Consider the following 18,709-nt stretch of genomic DNA (forward strand, 5'->3'; position numbering starts at 1 on the left):
ATTTGTACATACCTCAGTAAATTCTTAAGATTTATCTTTCTTTAAGCAACATGAAGCCATTTTATGTTTATTTTATGTAGTTTACACCAAGCACTGCATTAATCTAGTCATGTAGAAATACCCAGAATACTGCCATGCCACTGCTTTGTCCAGCTTGTTCTCAGTGTTCTGATGATCACACCATATGGGGGCCAATACAGTTTTCTGTGTGAGTCATATGTTTTCATTATGATTGATTTAAAATTCAGCACCCATCATCTTTGTTACAGCAAAATCCTTTTGTACCCCAAAGCATTTAGGGTAAGTGTACCCATTAGGCCCACCAAAATCTAAGTTCACGTATTTTTCCTAGATACTAAGATGGTTTATAAACATGATCATTTGTTAGAATGAAGGATTAATCCCTCATTTGAAGGTATATTTATGTACTTATGCATATTTTAAAGAACAAATTAAAGAAATGTTATGAATAAAGTCAAAAGTCTGGCATGGCCTTAATTGGTACGTAAGTACCATTTAAGCCCACATGTGTTCCAAATAAGCCCACAACCACGTTTATTGACAGAAATTTAAAAAATTATTACATTTTTCAAGTAGTAAACATATATTAATTCAGTAACATGTTATACATGTTAAACACAATTTATTTTTTGAACTTGGCTTTAATGTTTGGCTTGTAACAATGGACCACCACAAACATGACTAAGTAGGCCTAAGACTAATTTTCATTGGCTTCAGTATTTAACATTTCATTGAACATTTTATTTAATATTGACAAAATTTGATTCAATATTGACAAAATAAAAAAATGTGTTTGTTTTTAAAAGTATTAAATGACATTACAGTGAATCAACAATATCTTATTGAACTTGGATTTAATGTTTGGCTGTAACAATGATGATTTTAGGACAGTTGCTGTAATTCCTCTTTTTTGTTGGCATTTTTCTCACTATAAACAAATAATTATGCAAAATTAACTGACATAACAATTCTTCTGGGCAGTGTGTGATCTGTGATGTACTCGTGTTAATGAAGTTAGTATAACAACATCCAACACAGGATTACAGCGAAAAGCTATCAAAGCTCAAAATTTCATTTTTTTTCTATTGAAACACATAAGATGGGCTTAAATGGTACTACAGTGACTACCAGGGAAATGAAGATAATATGTTCTCACCAAAATTAAACTAATGTTTAAAGAAATGCCTGTAGCCTAAATATGCTGTAAAACTTGCCATCACAGTTATTCCTCTTCTGCCAAACTTTCTGAATTATCAAGGAATTCTTGTTCAAAGTTTTATGTAAGATTTATGTAAAATGAATCAGAAAACACTTAGTTTGTGTACTTATCATTTTTAATCATTAAGCAGTGTATCTGTCAGTAGGGCTAGATGTATTGACTAGTGATTAGCTCGCTACGCTAGCTAGCATGACTCATCTTTTCACATAAAACTAAATAGTAAGAAATTACAAAAAACTACCTGTTTATACACAAAAAAAACCAAATCAATAATCTCTCAAATTACATAATATGAATGTACTTAACAAGTCAGTGGCTGAAAATGGTTGAAAAGAGGTTCTTTCTGAGGGGTCCCAAAACACCAAAGTTTTGAGGCGACTTTATCTGAGCCTCCTTGAGACTGCACAAATGTAGGCGGGCCTTTTTCAATATCTACAAATGTGATTGTGTCAAACAAAAACTGACATATAATTAAGAAATTGTGTGATTGGACAAAATAATGTATAGCATAAGACAGGCCCCTCTTTTTTTTTTTTTTAAATTGACTTCAAATTCGCAAGTGGGCTTAAATGGTCCCTGGGCTTAATGGGTAGGCTTACCCTAATACAATACAATAATAACTTTATTCATCCCCGAAGGGAAATTATATAGAAATTATATATAAAATTATATATTATATTTACATGTAAAAGCAAATTCTATATTTATTTGGGTGGTCTTACAAGTAAATATATATATAAAGAGCATAGTTTGCAAATATTTATCTTGTGGTTCAACTACCTAAAATCACAATATAACCCTTATGAATGGTTCATACCAAGGTCTTTTGCTAACACTTGTGGTTTGGGCTATTGTGTGTAGCTTTAAATCAGTGTTAATTTAAATTACTAAAACTATGACTAAAAATGTTCATCGACAGCTTTGTTTTCCATGACAAAAACTAGACTAAGACTAACAAAAATAGATCTGTGATGACTAAAACTGACAAAAACTAAGTTTAGTTTTTGACTAGAATGAAAAGTAGTTTTAGAAGGACATTCAAAAACAATGATATCTCTCCACTGTGGGTAATTCTGTAAAAAAAACAATGCAGCTATAGCTCTTCTGTCTCTCAGCTGTAGAAAGCAGGGACCCCAGGTTTGGCAGGGTGCAGAGAACATCCCACTATGACTTGGTACCAGATGTAAGCAAGACAATAAATGCTTGGACTAAAAGTAAAACCTAAAATGTGAGGACTTTTTATGGACTAAAACTAAATGGACAGAAATGACTAAAATGTGACTGAAACTAAAATTCATTTCACTTAAAGACTAAAACTAAGACTAAAATTAAAAATATCTGCCAAAATTAAAACTGCTTTAAATAATGACATCAATTCAAATTTATGTTTAGTTTTTACAGCAATAGCTATGTCACTTTTTTGTGTGGGTCCATATCTTCTTGGATATGTGAAGGAGGGGGGAGCTCAGTGGATACAAGCCTGGGCACCACAGCTCTAAACTATAAAGGAAAAGCAAATTGCAATTAATATGTCATAACTGTCTCATTATAATCAATAACGGAAAAAGTAATTGGCTGTTGTTAGGTGATTGCTGACTTAATAGCTGGCACTTGTGGGTACATTTGCGTTTCTTCACCATATTCTATTATAGAAATGATCTGTATGTACTGTACACACTGTTTATTTTATTCTGTTGTGCTGATTGTAAGCATGGCTTATTAGAGCCTAGTTTTCTCAAATTTACATCTGTGTAGGCATTAAACTGAAGCACTGAATCACTCTGACTTTGCTTTGTATATGTACTTCCTGCAGAGAGGATGGAGCCAGTCCAAAGTAGAACACCTGATGAACTGTGCTCGAGTCTTCAAGAAGATGAAGTTTCTTGGCCATGTGAAGCTTCCCAAGTGGAAGGCCTTCTTCAGTCAAGACTGGACTCATTACTCTTGAATCATTTAGGGGCAAGTGACTTTGTTTCATCTTCATGCATTACACCAAGGACTACCTGTCATACATATGGACACAAGCTTTTTCTTCCAAGATCTAAACTGCTTTGTGAGTATACAGACAAGTTATCAGATGTGTTGAAAGGTTTTTTATTGCAAACGTATAACTGCAGAGTTTCTTATTGTTTATCAGAGAGCTTGAATCTTTTGTTAAAAGTAGGAGTATTAGGGCACTACTGCAAAAATCTAAACAAAATCTAAACTACATGTGAAATTTCACATGTTTTGTACTGTAAAAAATACAGTACAACCACAGTTGCTGGTAATTTACTGTAAAATTTAAAGTAAGGCAGTATTAAGCTACTACTGTAAAATCTGCAAACATCAGCTGTAATTTCTCATGTTTTGTACTGTATTTTTTACGGTAAATTTCTGGTAACCACAGCTGCCAGTAATTTACTGTAAAATTTAAGTAGTTATAATAAAATACCGTTAAACATTATACGGGTCTACTGTTTTTATTACTGAGATACATTGTATTTAGGTTTACAGGATTTCTGGTGTTTTTAAAGTAATTTACCGTAAACAGGTTTGTTTCATTATCGTTATTTTTACAGCCAATCCCTGTAGAAAATGTTGTAATAGAGCTGTAATTTCTACATCAAATTACAGTAAGTTGTACAGCAAATTACCGTAAATATGGTTACAGTATAACTGTTATTTTTACAGCAAATCCTTGTATAAACGGTTACAATATTGTATTTTTTTAACAGAAATTTACAGTTAAAAAAAAACAGGTTTGAACTGTAATATTTACAGTTGTAGAATGAAACCACCGTTTTTTCTCATACATTCTCACCGTAATTTTTACAGTAAATCTCTGGTAACCACAGCTGCCAGCGTTTTACCGTAAATTTAACGGAATTTTTTTTACAGTGTAGGTTTTGATGTTTTTCCCCTTAATAAATGAAATCATCATTTAAAAATTGCACATTGTACTTACTCAGGTTATCTTTGATTTGAATCAAAATGTGTTTGTTAATCTGAAACATTTAAGTGTGTAAAAATTTGCAAAAAAGACATCAGGGAGGGGGCAAATACTTTTCTGACACTGTACATATACATATATTGTATAAATGCAAGAATTTGCCTTAACATTACTTTTAAGGTCTCAAATAGACCAGCCCAGGGTGTTCTATGCCTCTCACCCAATGACAGCTGGGACAGGCTCCAGCCTCCCACAACCCTGAACAGCATAAGCAGTGTAGAAAATGGATGGAAAAACAGATATATGTAAACATTATTTGCTTGGAGAGCAAGGTGTAAATGTGACAAACAGTGATCACAGGTGTAAATGTGCAGTTACAAAAAAAGAGTCAATGTGCCAGTGCAGTGTTTAGGTATGTTAATATACAAACTGTGTGCTGAGATGATTTTTTTCATGAGCAAATACCATGAAAAAAATGCTTTAAACAATGAACACATATGATTAGATACTGCTCAAGTGATAAGAATGTGCCTTGTGAAGAAGTTTAGGAGTCGCTTCTTCTGAAAATTGTGGGTTTTTTTTTTATTTTAGTTGGAGGATATTTATCATTTTCTGGCCATATCTTTGTAAAGACACTAAGAACACAAATATGGATGATCTTTAAAACATTATTAAGATAAGGTAATTATCATTTTAAATCATTTAAATATCTAATGAAAATAAAATGACCTAGCTGATGTCTGGATATTGGGGAAAAACACTTTCAGTACACCAGAGCTTTTAATTATCATTGTTTCTTATTAACCCTCTGAGCCCTTAAATATTTTTCTAACCACTCTCTTTCACCTGGACTTTTTGTTTAAAAAGCTTGTCAAACATCAACCCTGTAGTGTACAGTCCAGGGCAACAGCACTTCCAAGTTTGAAAATTTCTGGAATGATGAAGACAAAAGACAAAAATAAACTAAATTAAAAGTCAAAGATTTTTATGTGTGACACATGAAACCATAATAACAGACTTTTTTGCACAAACTTGTCCCATTTCTTGGGGACCAAAAAGTGTAAAATAATCATTCTGTGACAATTCTTTTTACATATTTACAAAAAAAAGTTCTTGTGAGGGCCACATCGCAAGCTTTCTGGCTCTTTTTCTCTCCATTATGAGCTATTCAGGCCCCGTCTTGTATGAATGCCACAGTTTAATTGATGATTTATTATTGAATGATTCAATGATTTGATGACTTTTTTTTTTATTGTTCACATTTATTGTGCATCGTATGAGTTTGAGTGCATGTGTTGTTGAAACTGTGTGTTGCTGCTATTCTTAGTCAGGTGCATGTTGACAAAGCTTGACGCTGTGCTGGAATAGCCTGCTATTGGTTGTCAGAGCTTGTCACAAAGTATGTATGGTGATTAGCATTAGCCACCAGTAGCAGAAATGATAAAAATGAATAGACGTTCTATATCGGAAGTACTGTTGCGTATTTAATCTTTAAAGACCTGGGACAGTCAACTATGTTTCAGCAGTGCAAGTGAAACTTCTGTGAGGGCTACGAAGGTTTGAATAGCATCAGTGGAATGGCAAAATGACTGGCTTCCAGAGGGGGAAAAAAAAGTAAAAGGCTATGATTTATGGTTAAAAGTTGTACGTTTTTATAAACTGTGCCACTTTTCATCATATACAACAACATCAGTATCAAAGGATTAACCATTAAAACACACAATTTTTTGATACTTTTTGATGCCACCTTTTTAAAAACAACACAATTTTGTTCATGAATAGCACAAGAAGTATGATAGCTTTTAAGACTACATTTCATCAGCCATATTTTAAAACCAAAGCTGTCATGAGCTAAGGTGGTAGAGCAACGGCCTTTGCAAACAACAGGTCAGCAACGACTGATGTTCTCAAGTCCTTTGGGTGTCTCAAAAAAATTGAAGAAGTCACATTTGTTTCACATGCAGGACCATATCAGCTCAGCGCTCAGTAACATATAAAGCAATTCAGGAATGGATTTTACTTCCAAATTATACTAAAAAACAAAACTCTCATATAGTTTAAAAATACTTGAAGAATAGTTCCCTTAAAGAAAATGGATATTATCTAATACCAATTCTTTGTAGCGTCTGCTACATTGGGTTTTTATCTAACATTTATCCTTTCAAGATTAATTTAGGGCTTTTGTAATGCCTGTTTTGTCTTTGTTAATTTGTGTCGTAAAGTTTAAAATTCTGGTGTAGTGGCAACCTGAGGCTTTATATGCCATTTTATAGCATCTGGATTCAGTTCAAACAACTGTAAAGCCATAACAGGCAGCCAAGACTCTCACCAGTCTAGCCAACACTGCGAGCCCAGTCTACTGAAGGTTTATGCTGCGGTGTATGACGCAGACTGTAACAAGAAAACATCAAAAGCCTCAAGTTGATCCCCACACAAAAAACCAAGAGCAGGGAGGGAGTTTTCACTCCAGTGTCACAGCCTGGGGGAATGCAGAGCACAGTGTTAGCCCTGAGCTAAATGCAGCCCCTCTGTATCCTGGAGGAAATGATGTGTTGAAATAAATTAGCAAACAAAACAAGGAGAACCACAAGAGAGGCACAGAGGATGAGTATCGGCAGGGAATAAATAAAAGACAGTAAGAAACAAAGGAGAATGAAATCAATACCTTATCTAGATGAGGTCTTGTAGACTTCACAAGTTGGAGCTTCTCAGCCAGACTTTAGAGGAGAGAGATCAGACATCATTACAGGGTTTTTTTTCAAGATAACAACTTATTTCAACTTGATCTCTAAATAAAAACACTTTAACTGTCCTTCCTTAACTGAATTCAGTCATATTGAATGTAATATTTAAAATGATTTGATGCAAAATTAAAAACAAATGCATGCAATTTATGACACCAATCATTGATCTTTTGCACACTGTTTCATGATAAACTAGTCAGAGTATTTACATTATTAAAAACCTTTCTACAGCTGTTTATGTAAATATTACAGAATAAATTAAGATTTTTTAAAAATTGCTGTCCTGAATTGGTTTCATTTATAACGTGGATTCAGACAAGATATAGGTATTTAATACCATCTAACAGCTTTTCTGTAAAAAAAAAAAAGTTTCACAGGTGCAAACAGCAGATATCTGTTTCAGTCCTCAGCTCATAACAGTTGCTCATACTTGAAAAAGCTCTTGAACCAATGCGTTTCATCTGTGCTACTATACACCTTTAGTTTTGCACGCTGTTTCATGGCTAGAGCTACATATAGGAACTTGATGTCCTCTGTCAAGCTGTTAATGCAAATACTGCAGAAAAATTAAAAAACCATAACCATCTTTGACTTATTATTTCTTAGAATCTTTCTGGACTTATTATTTTGTATTATTTTTGGTTATTTTATAGGTTTAGACAAGGCAAGGCCACACACAAGGGGGGAAGGAGGGGAGAGCTTTCTAGAACCCAGCCAAATGAGGGGCCCATGGAAGTCAGCAAAACCACAGTCCATTGTAATTTAAGCTGTGATAACCAAGACAATATTCAAATTGTCTAATAACAACTCCTATCAAAACAACCAAAAAATAAATTCATTCATACTGTAGTACAATACAGCATTTTCAAAAATGTGTACCCCTTTTCTTAAAAAAAATGAGTTTTATTTGTAATGTTAACAATGTGGTTGGGCACTGTGACTAAATCAGTAAAATAATGTCAGACTTCACAGATAAGCCTTGATGTGCACAAACGTCAGTATACCACAGAATAAAGTAGGAGGAACTAAAACAACATTAAGGGAATCATTAAATAATTGTGAAATAAAGGCAAAAACTGTCAAAGTGGGTTCAAAAGGCAAAAATGGGCAGAAAATGGTGAAAAGCCATTAAAAAGTGGCAAAAATGGGTAACTAAAGTAATGAAAAAGGTTAAAAGTAGAAAAAAGGTTAAAAGAGGCAAAAATTGGTAAAAAGAGGAAAAAGTGTCATGAATGGGGAAATAAATTTGGCAAAAATGTGCAGAAACAGTGATGAAAAGGTGTTAAAACATGTCATTGAATAAATTAAACATCAGAACCCAATAAAAGCTTGAAAATTTTTTCAGCTCCATAATGAGGTAACTGTTTGCCAGGTCGCTCGCACCAATGCTCCTGATCCAACACACATGCATTGATATCATCAATAAATCACAACTGGGGAGGGCCCCTTCACTGAGTTTCTCAGGGGCCCAGCCAACTCTGTGGGCAGGCCTGAGACAAGGTATGGGTTGTTTTACAACTAGAGATGCACCAACCAAATCAGGGTCGATGCCGATACTAATGTATTTAATAATTTAGCCGATGGACGATCCCTGTTTTTAATGATGATACGATACAATACGAAGGGATGGGATACGATAAAATACAATATGATATGAAACGATACAATGCGATAGACTTCATCGTCCCCTAAGGGAAATTTGACTTGGAATCCAAGTGCTGTGCCGCACATTAAGCTGCCAGATAATGACATATAAAAGTTACTGCTCTTGGTGTAGGACTCCCACTGTGCCAACATTTTCACTTATGTTTGAAAAACAAAATACAGATTAGAGTTTGTCCAACAGGTCACATCTTCTGCTCATTATTAATTTCTTCTCTGAATCAGCTGTCTGGTGTGCTAAACGCCAGCTTTAAATTGATAAAACACAACAGATAAACATCTGCTACTGACACCAGTTCATGCCAACATTATGATGAGTGATAATAGCACACTTTTGACTCTAAAAAAGTGTCTTTAAGACTTTGTTTACATATACAGATTGTGCAAACAATCATGGACTTTCAAAGATATGCTGAGATTGGTTTAATAAGGAGGAAACCATGAGCTGAAGCGTGCGTTTCAGCCTTTTCTAGGATTAAAACTTTAACATGACTGTATCAAAAAAAACTAAAACAAAAACTCTGCTCTGCACTGATAGAACAAGGATTAATTTTGTTAATTTGAATACAGAAAAAAAAATGGCAAGCTTATTTTCCCAAAATTCACACAGCATTAGGAAGATCAGCTTTTAGTTATAATGCACCAGCCACTTGGATTTTTAACTGAATAGATTAATCCCACTGAGAGGATTTTGTGTTAGGATATCTTTCAGATTTTAATTGTCTTTGCTTTTAAAGTGTTCATTAAGAAGTCAAGTTTTAAGATTATTTTTGCTTCTTGTCTCTTCTATTTCTTCTCTGCTTAAGAAAACCAGACTTTTCAGTATCTGCCCTTGTGTTTTATGCCATTGAAACATATTCCTCTTGCTGTATCAGTGCTTAATGACACAGCTCTGAATGGACTTGTGAAAACTTTAGAAATGGCAATTAAACCCTACAAAACATTTACCACCACCCCCAAACAAACTACAGCCCTTGTTCTCCCCATCACTCCCTCATCCTCCCCCATCTTCCCTGACCTCACAAGGAGGCTAAATGTTGTGTCCAGCAGCTTGAGCCCTGCGTGCTGTTAGTACCACACAGGCGGAGCGGCGGGGGGCCGCTTCAAACAGCCCGCGTTGGATGGAGGGGGGAGGAGGGACTCAGACTCTCAAAGGCAGTGGGAAAGGAGCTATCTGTTGGGACAAGAGGGACTCCTCGGGAGCCGGTGGACACACACAGCTCTAATCCTCTGCAGCTGGTCGCAGAGACACTGACTGAGGGCATGTAAGAGAGATTTAACACTGCAGCCCGTTTCATTCACATGAAAGGATGAACACTGACTCTATTCATGAGAATGACATTCTACAGGGGATACAATATGATGACCACCCTGCTGAGTAACACGGGAGCGCTCAATAAAAGAGTCTGTTAATTAGAGAGAAACATGGCGAGCAACAGTATCAAAGACCGCTGGGTGCACAGCTCAGACGGAAGAGCAACAAAGGCCAGCAGTGACGTCTAAATAAGTTCATCAACTTTGTTCTAAAATTCAACATGATAGTTATTTACAACTGCACTGCAAGCTAACCTTTTTGTACCAAATGAAAGAGTGGTGCAGGAATAAGTTCTAGAGTTGGCCATTTCTGTTCCATTGTCTCAAAGTCCATGGGATTTTGAATTTGTTTTGGTTAGCTCTCCAACAAGGGACTTAAAGCAACTTAAACTAATTTTTCTGTGAAATAAAATACACCTGGAAATGCCACACCAGTGAATTTTATAGCTCTTTCCAGGTCTTGCAAATTGCAAGTTGCAAACAAGGAATATAGAGGATATCATGGACAATAAATTTCATTACAGCATTTCCAAAATGAGAGAGATAATAGTAGTAAGAGTCTGCACAATGTTGAGTAATATTTCCATGGCAGAATGCCAAAGATTTTATTTCTTAGGATGTAATGTCAGGCTTTTCAAAGTTTCCTCTAATTTATTTTGCCGCAATCGAAACAGTCACTTAAAAATGACATCAAGAGACGACAAGAGATTCCCCACGTCATACCATTTACATGGCTTTATTTTCTAGGTCTTAGATTTCTATTACTTGTGAGATTTTCTTTGACTACATTAGTATGAGTGTTTGAGTTACATTTTTCATTACCAATTAATGTGGTTTCCTCAAACAAATTAAGCCTCCTCTCAGTCTATTTACAGGAAAATATTGTAAATTTGAAGATAAAGAAACATGTCAAGATGCCAGATTTAGTATGTTAACAGTGTCAAAAAGGTTGATTCATGGAGTAAGATCTGACTGAAATTGTACTAAGTTGAATTTCTTAAAGTCAGACCAACAATTTTCTTGATTTTCCTGCATGAGTAAGTCGTCAACTCAATCCGCCTAAAACTAGTCTAAGTGCTATGTGCATGCTCTGTAGATCCTGTGCAAGAAAATGAACAGCATACATGAGTAACAAACAAGATGAAGCTATCAATATGATGAATGCTAGCTACAGTGGGAACCACACAGTAAAGGGGAGACACAGTTGATGTTAATCCAGCTGAAAGAGTCATTCACCACTGCAGCTAGCTGGATTGTTTATCACTGTTTGGTATTTAATGAAATAGGTCAACCTGAAGAGGGTCCAACATACACTACATGTACATAAGTATTTGGCTACACCTGTGAATCTGTGAATTACTGAATTCAGGTGTTTCAATCAGACTTGTTGCCACAGGTGTATAAAATCAAGTACCATTGATCCACAAAATGGACTGTTCTGAAGAGCTCAGTGACTTCAAGCGTGGTACTGTGATGGATGTCTTTACAAAAAGACAGTTAGTAAAACGTCATCCCTGCTGGATATTCCACAGTCAACTGTTAGTGATATTCTTAGAAAGTGGAAGCATTTAGAAATAACAGCAACTCAGCCATGCAGTGAAAGAAGGTGCAAAATAAATAGAGAGGGGTCAACAATTGCTAAGGCACATGGTGCATGAAAGTCACCAACGCTCTGCTGTTTCCACAGCTGAAGAGTTCTGAACTTCCACTGACATTCATGTAAGCACAATAACTATGTGGAAGCATCATCGAATTGGTTTCCATGGCTGAGCAGCTGCATGCAAGCCTAACATCACCAAGTCCAACGCCAAGAATTGGATGGAGTGGTGTAAGGCAAAATCACTGGACTGTGGAGCAGTGGAAATGTGTTCTGTGGCATGACGAATCAAGTTTCTTGTTTGGCAGTCAGATGGGTGTGTCTGGGTTTGGTGGATGTCAGGAGAATGTTACCTGCCTGACTCTAAACTCTGAAGTCTGGTGGAAGAGGGATAATAGTATAGGGCTGTTTTCCAGGGTTCAGGCTAGGCTCCTTATCTCCAGTGAAAGGCAATCTTATTGCTTCAGCATACCAAAACATATTGGACAATGCTTCCAACTTAGTGGCAACAGCTTGGTAAAGGCCCTTTTCTCTTCCAACATGACTGTACCCCAGTGCACAAAGCAAGGATTATAAAGACATGGTTTGATGTGTTCAGTGTGAAAGAACTTGACTGGCCCACACAGAGCCCTGACCTCAACCCATCGAGCACCTTTGGGATGAACTGGAGCGGAGATTGCAAGCCAGGTTTTCTCGTCCAACATTAGTGCCTAACCTCATAAATGCTCTACAGAATGAATGGGCACAAATTTCCAAAGAAACACTCCAAAATCTTGTGGAAAGCTTTTCAAGAAGAGTGGAGACTGGTATGACTTCATATTAAGGTAAATATATTTTAAGACAATGTCATCGCAGTCCTTGTTGGTGTAATGGTCAGTTGAACAAATACTGTTGTCCATATAGTGTATTTCTATAAATAAATTCATTCCTCCCCCATGCTTGTATACTGGATCAAGGACAGTTAAATGGCTTAATCAAATTTTAGCCAAAACTTGATTTAATTGTGTATGTAAAACATATTGACTTTAAAGCTACAGAGAGAATTATTTTAAATGTGTTGATTTTGGCGCCCCCTTAAGACAAAGTGGTAATCTTGTCCAGTCCACTAATGAGATGTGTGATTTGACAAAAATTGAGAAAAAAAAATCAGATCCTGCTTCTTCACACAGTAATTCTAATAACTCACCATGACTCTTGGGCTGTGGGATCTGTAGACAATGCTGTTTCTGCAACTAAATTCATCACACACCTACCCCATCACAGCATTTAAAGTCATAAAATAATATTAAGGAATACAAAATCTTCAGTTTAAATGGTTTTTGTAGCACAAAAGCTTTAGTATAAATTTTAGGCCATGTCATAACTGGTTGAAATTCCTTATCTCATTTTTCTATCCCTTTTAATCTTAATTTAAGAAAGCTTATATATAAAAACAATACAAACATTGTTAACATTGTTACAATACATTCTTCAGGAAGATGGATATCAAAAATCATGTGTTATTATGAAACATGTACATTAAATAAGACAAACCAACTTACTTTACTCCATCTTTACTGTCAAAGGAATGCAGATCGAGCACTTCAGAGAGATCCACCCTGTGAAAGAAGACCACTATTTCACTTTTTAAATCATGTTTAAAAAAACTGAACAACATATTAGCAAGTAATAAATCTTATAATAAGTATAAGCTGTTGCCACAAGCTTCCTAAAACTAACATTAAGGCTGACCAAGTGAACTGTCTCGAGTTAAAAGTTGTGGGGTTGTTTTTGCGATTAACCCCTCGCAGCACGGTTTCTTTCATCTGTTCACCCCGCTCTGAACCCTGCAGGGATCCAAAACGCACCTAAACCTTTGATACACGCTGCTTGTGTTAGCCATATGCTACCTGGGTCCAATAACACACAACATGCTCACACAGAGGGTGCATATACACACATACTGGTGCACATTCACAAATATGCAACCATGAAGGCTTGGAGACCCAGGGTCAGAGAGCAAAGACTTGTGGGTAACTGGACACCGTGGCAGGCCTGATGTTTACTCAGGGTGCAGCAGTTTGTGTATGTATATGTGTGTGGGTCGAGCAATGTCAGGCCTGAACCGTTTTATCTTTGATATAAAGATCTGAGCGGCAGCAGCACGTGGAGTTCATCTGTTCCCTAAAAAAAGCAAAGAACCTGGAACAAAAAAAGAGACTCACCTTGATCTCTGGGTTTCAACGATCTTAACAAGGCCATTTATAGATCTGAAGTGGAAGAAAGGAGAGATTGATAGTTAGATAATGAACAGAGCTAGTTCTCTGGCACCCTTTATGATTGTTCCTTTCAAATTAATTCTTTGTTCAGTCTCAGACGGGGGCTAAATATGAAGAAGATACATGAAAAACAAAGATCTACAACCCATTCCCACAGAGCTGTTGTCTGTAAATAACACACTGATGCCCATGGCACAATCAAGTCTGTTTTTAATGCAGTTCTGTCTCAGAGCCCGAGACCATTACCAGTCAGTAGCGGTTTTCTATTTTGCCCCTCATATTTTTTGTATCTTTCAATGGCATTATGAAATGTAGAACAATTTTCAGCTCAGTCTTTCATAGAGCAGAAACCTATTCAATTCTTACTTGTGATAAGGGGTTCAGGATATCATTGGAATAAAATCATGGATATGAACATTTCTGCAGATATTTACACCCCATAAATTGGCTGATGTACACTATATGGAGAAAATTTTCTAGACAAGTGACCATTACACCAGCAGAGACTCTAATGACATTGTATTCAAATATATGTATTTTAATAAGGAGCTGCCCACCCCTTTGCAGCTACAGCTTCCACTCATCTTGGAAGGCTTTCCACAAGATTTTGGAGTGTTTCTTTGGGATTTTTGCCCATTCATTCTGTACAGTGTTTATGAGGTGAGGCCTGATGTTGGACCAGAAGACCTGGCTTGCAATCTCCGCTCCAGTTCATCCCAAAGGTGCTCAAAGGGTTGAGGTCAGGGCTCTGTGTGGGCGAGTCAAGGTCTTCCACACCAAACTCATCAAACCATGACTTTATAATCCTTGATTTGTGTACTGGGGCGCAGTCATGTTGGAATAGAAAAGGGCCTTTACCAAACTGTTGCCACTAAGTTAGAGGCATAGCATTGTCAAAAATATCTTGGTAGGCTGAAGCATTAAGATTGCCCTTCACTTCAGATAAGGGGCCTAGCCTAAACCCTGAAAAACAGCTCCATACTATTATCCCTCCTCCGCCAAACTTCACAGTTGGCATAATGCAGTCAGGCAGGTAACATTCTCCCGGCATTCAAAGTTCACCGCTTTGGCCAAATACTTTTGTCCATATAGAGTATCAGTATCAGCTTAATTGAGCCTGGAGCTATCAGCATAACAGATATCAGTAAAAATCTGCTTCAGATAGACTCAGCCTTCTCTAAGAAGCTCTTTTTACACCCTTTCATGTTACCATGTCATGTTAACATTTCTTTAAGAATGTTTTCTCTGTTTAAACTTTGTATGTGTTTTCTCTTTCTTTTGTTTTTTTAAATCAAATATGGGGATTCAATGTTTTGCAAATCATCCCATCCTGTTTTCTTTTCATTTCACACAATGTTCACTTTTTTGGAGATGGATCTATAAAATAAAGGAGAGATGTACAGGATTACAACTGTTTCTGTGTGGATGCTCTGACTGTGGTTAGGTTTTAACTACATTTAGAGTTCAGTCCAATTAGCCTTAAAATTTCAAAAATCTGTAATGCTGACCTGACAGCATCTCGGGTCACAGTGAGTTCCTCCTCATTCACCAGGTCCGTCTTGTTGATGATGGTCAAGTCAGCGACAGCAATCTGTCTGGAAATACAGTACATGTATGTGGATTTTTTCTCATTAGCCACAAAATCTGTACAACAAAAAGCAAACAAGACAAGAAAATGCACAAAAAATCAAATAAGGTATTTTGACCTGTAGGGGGGGTTCTAGTAGATCTACTATTTGAAAGTCACTGGCAACAATTTAAGTGACTAATATTATCACAGTTGGATCATGTCTTTGCTTGTTATTTGATGCTAAAAACGGCCTTTAACAAGGTAGAATCACACTCCTGGTGGCTTTAACTCAAGATATGAGCCAGTTTCCTCAACAATGTCAAGTAAAAAATGTCTGTAACATAAAAGTTCTGTAACCTGACATTGATGGTTTATCTTTTGTTATTTAATGTCAGTTAGCAAACAGCTTTCAGCTGTGCTCGAATGCACAAGATAAATGATGGAAAATTTAAAATGAGATCAAGTTGGATTAACACTTCTATTCTTAAATCAGGCCCAATCTCTTACATAGTATCAAGAAATACTTAGCCACCTTCATTCTTCGCTTGCTTCTAATAAGATTAACATGATGCCAGAATTAAATTTTGATACAAAGTAAAAATCATACAATATTGGCATCTGTTCAGTAGTGGAAAAAACTGAAGTACTTGGCACCCAATACTGGGTAATTTCTTGATTTCAATGCTTGAAAATTGCAAACAGACTCCTGACCACTGTGTAAATTGCATAAATTCAAACAGGTATTGTACCTCTGCTGGGTCTCTGTGAGAGACATAAAATAACTTTTGTGTCTTTAAGAGACACCAAAAGAAGTTGAGAAATGTCAGTATTTGCCAACCTGTTCATACGTCTGGACCACCACTGAGATTTAGTAGACACAAGATTTAGTATTTAAGCATCAAAGTTTTTAAAGTTTGACAACCTTAGTTTGTACTTGAAATGAATAAATCCAGGGTTTTCATTTATAAACTCTACATGTTTCCATGTGTGAGTTTTCGTGGGTGGCAGTGGGCGAAACATGCCAAACTCAAATGGGAGTGGAGCGATGTTTAGTTTAGAGGTGAAAACACAAACAATGAGACAGAATGCAAAGGGTCATGCAACTGGTCTTTCTCCATCAGTGTATTTGTTCAACAACAACATGACCACACAGCTGCTGGAAGAGACAAACACACAGAGAGACGCCCGGGGAGACAGACAGGCGGGTGGCAAAGAGTAACGTCAACAGCACTTTATGAGACCTGGAGAGGTGGACACTGACTGCTTTGTTATTCTTTAAGGAGATGTTTGGCATTTCAAGAAACAATTCCTAACAGCTTTATGTTGATAACACACCACCCTCTTATTTTTTTGTTGAACACTCTGTAATAAGGATTATAATACTGATACTAGTAGTTTGGCTGTCTAAAGATGAAGTGTCTGATTTTTATGGGTGATAAATATGGAAAGCTCATATAGTACATTTAAAAATAAAAGTATCTAAAAATATCGACTACAGAAAAGTTTGAGTTAAATGACAACACAATGGAGATTCAGTATTGTTTAAATATTTTACCATAGCTTTACTACTGATGTCAAGTCAGGTCAACATGCACATGAGCACATTATATAACCATTATATTACAAAATAATGTGGATTGCAGAGAGCAAGCTAGAGACTGCATGACTGAATCTTAGAGATTAATTCAAATTACAGACACTCATAAGAATGTACAGGGCAAAAAGCAGAGTATTAATAGTCAAACATTTTCTGTTTAACTTAGAGGATGAGGAGCAGGACAAAATTTAAGTTTGGGAATCAGTTTGCACAGATGACTTTTAAGCAGGTGAGTAATTCTCTTGCTTGAGTCCCCCTGTTGAGCTCTTTACAGGATGATTTGTTTTTAAAATAAGACTTATTTGCCTTTATGTAATTGGCAAGCGGAGTGTTTTTAACTAATAGGGAAGGGTAGTCAGTATGTTTACACAGTGTTTAAAAAGATATATCAGTCTCTTCAAGATTTTTTAAATTTTTTTGAGCGTTAAGAAGTAATCATCAAGATTAGAAATTTTTTAGGGGATTTCTTCACTGAGCGCTGATCCTCTTTATAGGGCACAAGTATCTTGTGTTTCATTCAAAATGTATGAGACGAAATTTCACTTTTCGAGGAACATCGCGGGGAAAAAGGAACTTTTACATGATATTCTAATTTTTCAGATGCACCTGTTAATAGTGATGCGTGGGGCTGGGACTGGGAGACAGTCACTAATGTGATTGGAGTGAAAGTCTGGAAAAGTTGTAGTGATATGACAAAACAGCAGAGCTGTGCAGAGGTGGGATTGGTTTTAGTTGAGCTAAAAGTTGTGAATGTGACACTGCAACTTCCTGGAGGGACTGATTATACTGTGGTAGACTTAAACTGGACTTTTCAAATGCATATGAACATGTTAGTGTGACTGATACAATTCTGCTTTATTTCCTTTAAATGTTGGTGTAATATTGCTTGCACAGTAATTGTAGACTAATCATCTATTTCTACTGCTCACAAGGATTTTGAACGAGGTCCACGTAAAGATATTTCTTTTCTCTGCTCCTTTTTGACATAGAATGCGTAGAAGTTGTAAAGAATCTTCTTTTTGATGAAAAACACTAAAGATTTTCAGAAACAAACAATATGAAATGAAAATAAAGTAATTTAGCTTAGCATAAGACTTGAGAAGGAGGAAATGGCTAATTATCCTTTGCCACCAAGTAAACATATCACTTAGCAATATATATAATTCTCATAATTTGTCAGGCTTTAACTTTTTGTTAACCTATTAAAAAGAAAGTAAAATGAGTACGGTATCCCTCTCTAAAGCATATATCTCCAAAACTCATGGCAAACCTACCTGGCAGCTTCATTGATGAGTCCATCTGCTTTTTCCTCTGACAGTTGCTACAGAAAGCAGAAACAGAAGACATCCCTTTGACATTCAGCTAAACAAGATACAGGAATTAAAGGATTTAAAAGTACAAATGAGCTCAAAAATACATTGAAAAGGTTGCAACAACATTTGCTTAAAACTACCCAAAAATGTGGCATACATGTGGGCAAAAGAACGGTCTGTATTTCATCTACTCAAAAGCTAAATGATCTTTATGACAGGTGATCACTTTTCATTTTCGGCTTGTGTTTTGCACAGGGGACACAGGATTTTCCAAAACAGTTTAATATACAAAAACAGGGAGAGCAGCAGGTGTTAATCTGGATCCTGACCCCTGAGTGTCCACCTGACTTTCATCTGTCATTGCCTTTCTTGAATGACAAAAAGCTAAGAAAAAATAATAGAAGTCCATTTTTTTAATTCAACAACCTCTTTACCAAGACTCAAAGACATTTCAGACAATGCGAGACAAAGGGCGCAAGCTG

At 36.2% G+C, this 18,709-nt stretch overlaps 1 protein-coding gene across 2 annotated transcripts in view; it reads right to left on the reverse strand.

The window, feature by feature from the left end:
- cbwd (COBW domain containing) overlaps nt 1–18,709 on the reverse strand; it is a 40,867-nt gene that overhangs the window by 12,543 nt on the left and 9,615 nt on the right. For both annotated transcript variants that reach the window (XM_041787951.1, XM_041787950.1), the window contains exons 8-12: nt 18,189–18,235; nt 15,256–15,342; nt 13,694–13,738; nt 13,031–13,087; nt 6,838–6,889 (exon numbers count right to left, since the gene is read on the reverse strand). In XM_041787951.1, the coding sequence (XP_041643885.1) occupies nt 6,838–6,889; nt 13,031–13,087; nt 13,694–13,738; nt 15,256–15,342; nt 18,189–18,235 (288 nt within the window). The remainder of the gene's footprint in view (nt 1–6,837; nt 6,890–13,030; nt 13,088–13,693; nt 13,739–15,255; nt 15,343–18,188; nt 18,236–18,709) is intronic.

This window comes from Cheilinus undulatus, linkage group 5, assembly GCF_018320785.1.
Source record: "Cheilinus undulatus linkage group 5, ASM1832078v1, whole genome shotgun sequence".
Classification (NCBI taxonomy): Eukaryota; Metazoa; Chordata; class Actinopteri; order Labriformes; family Labridae; genus Cheilinus; species Cheilinus undulatus.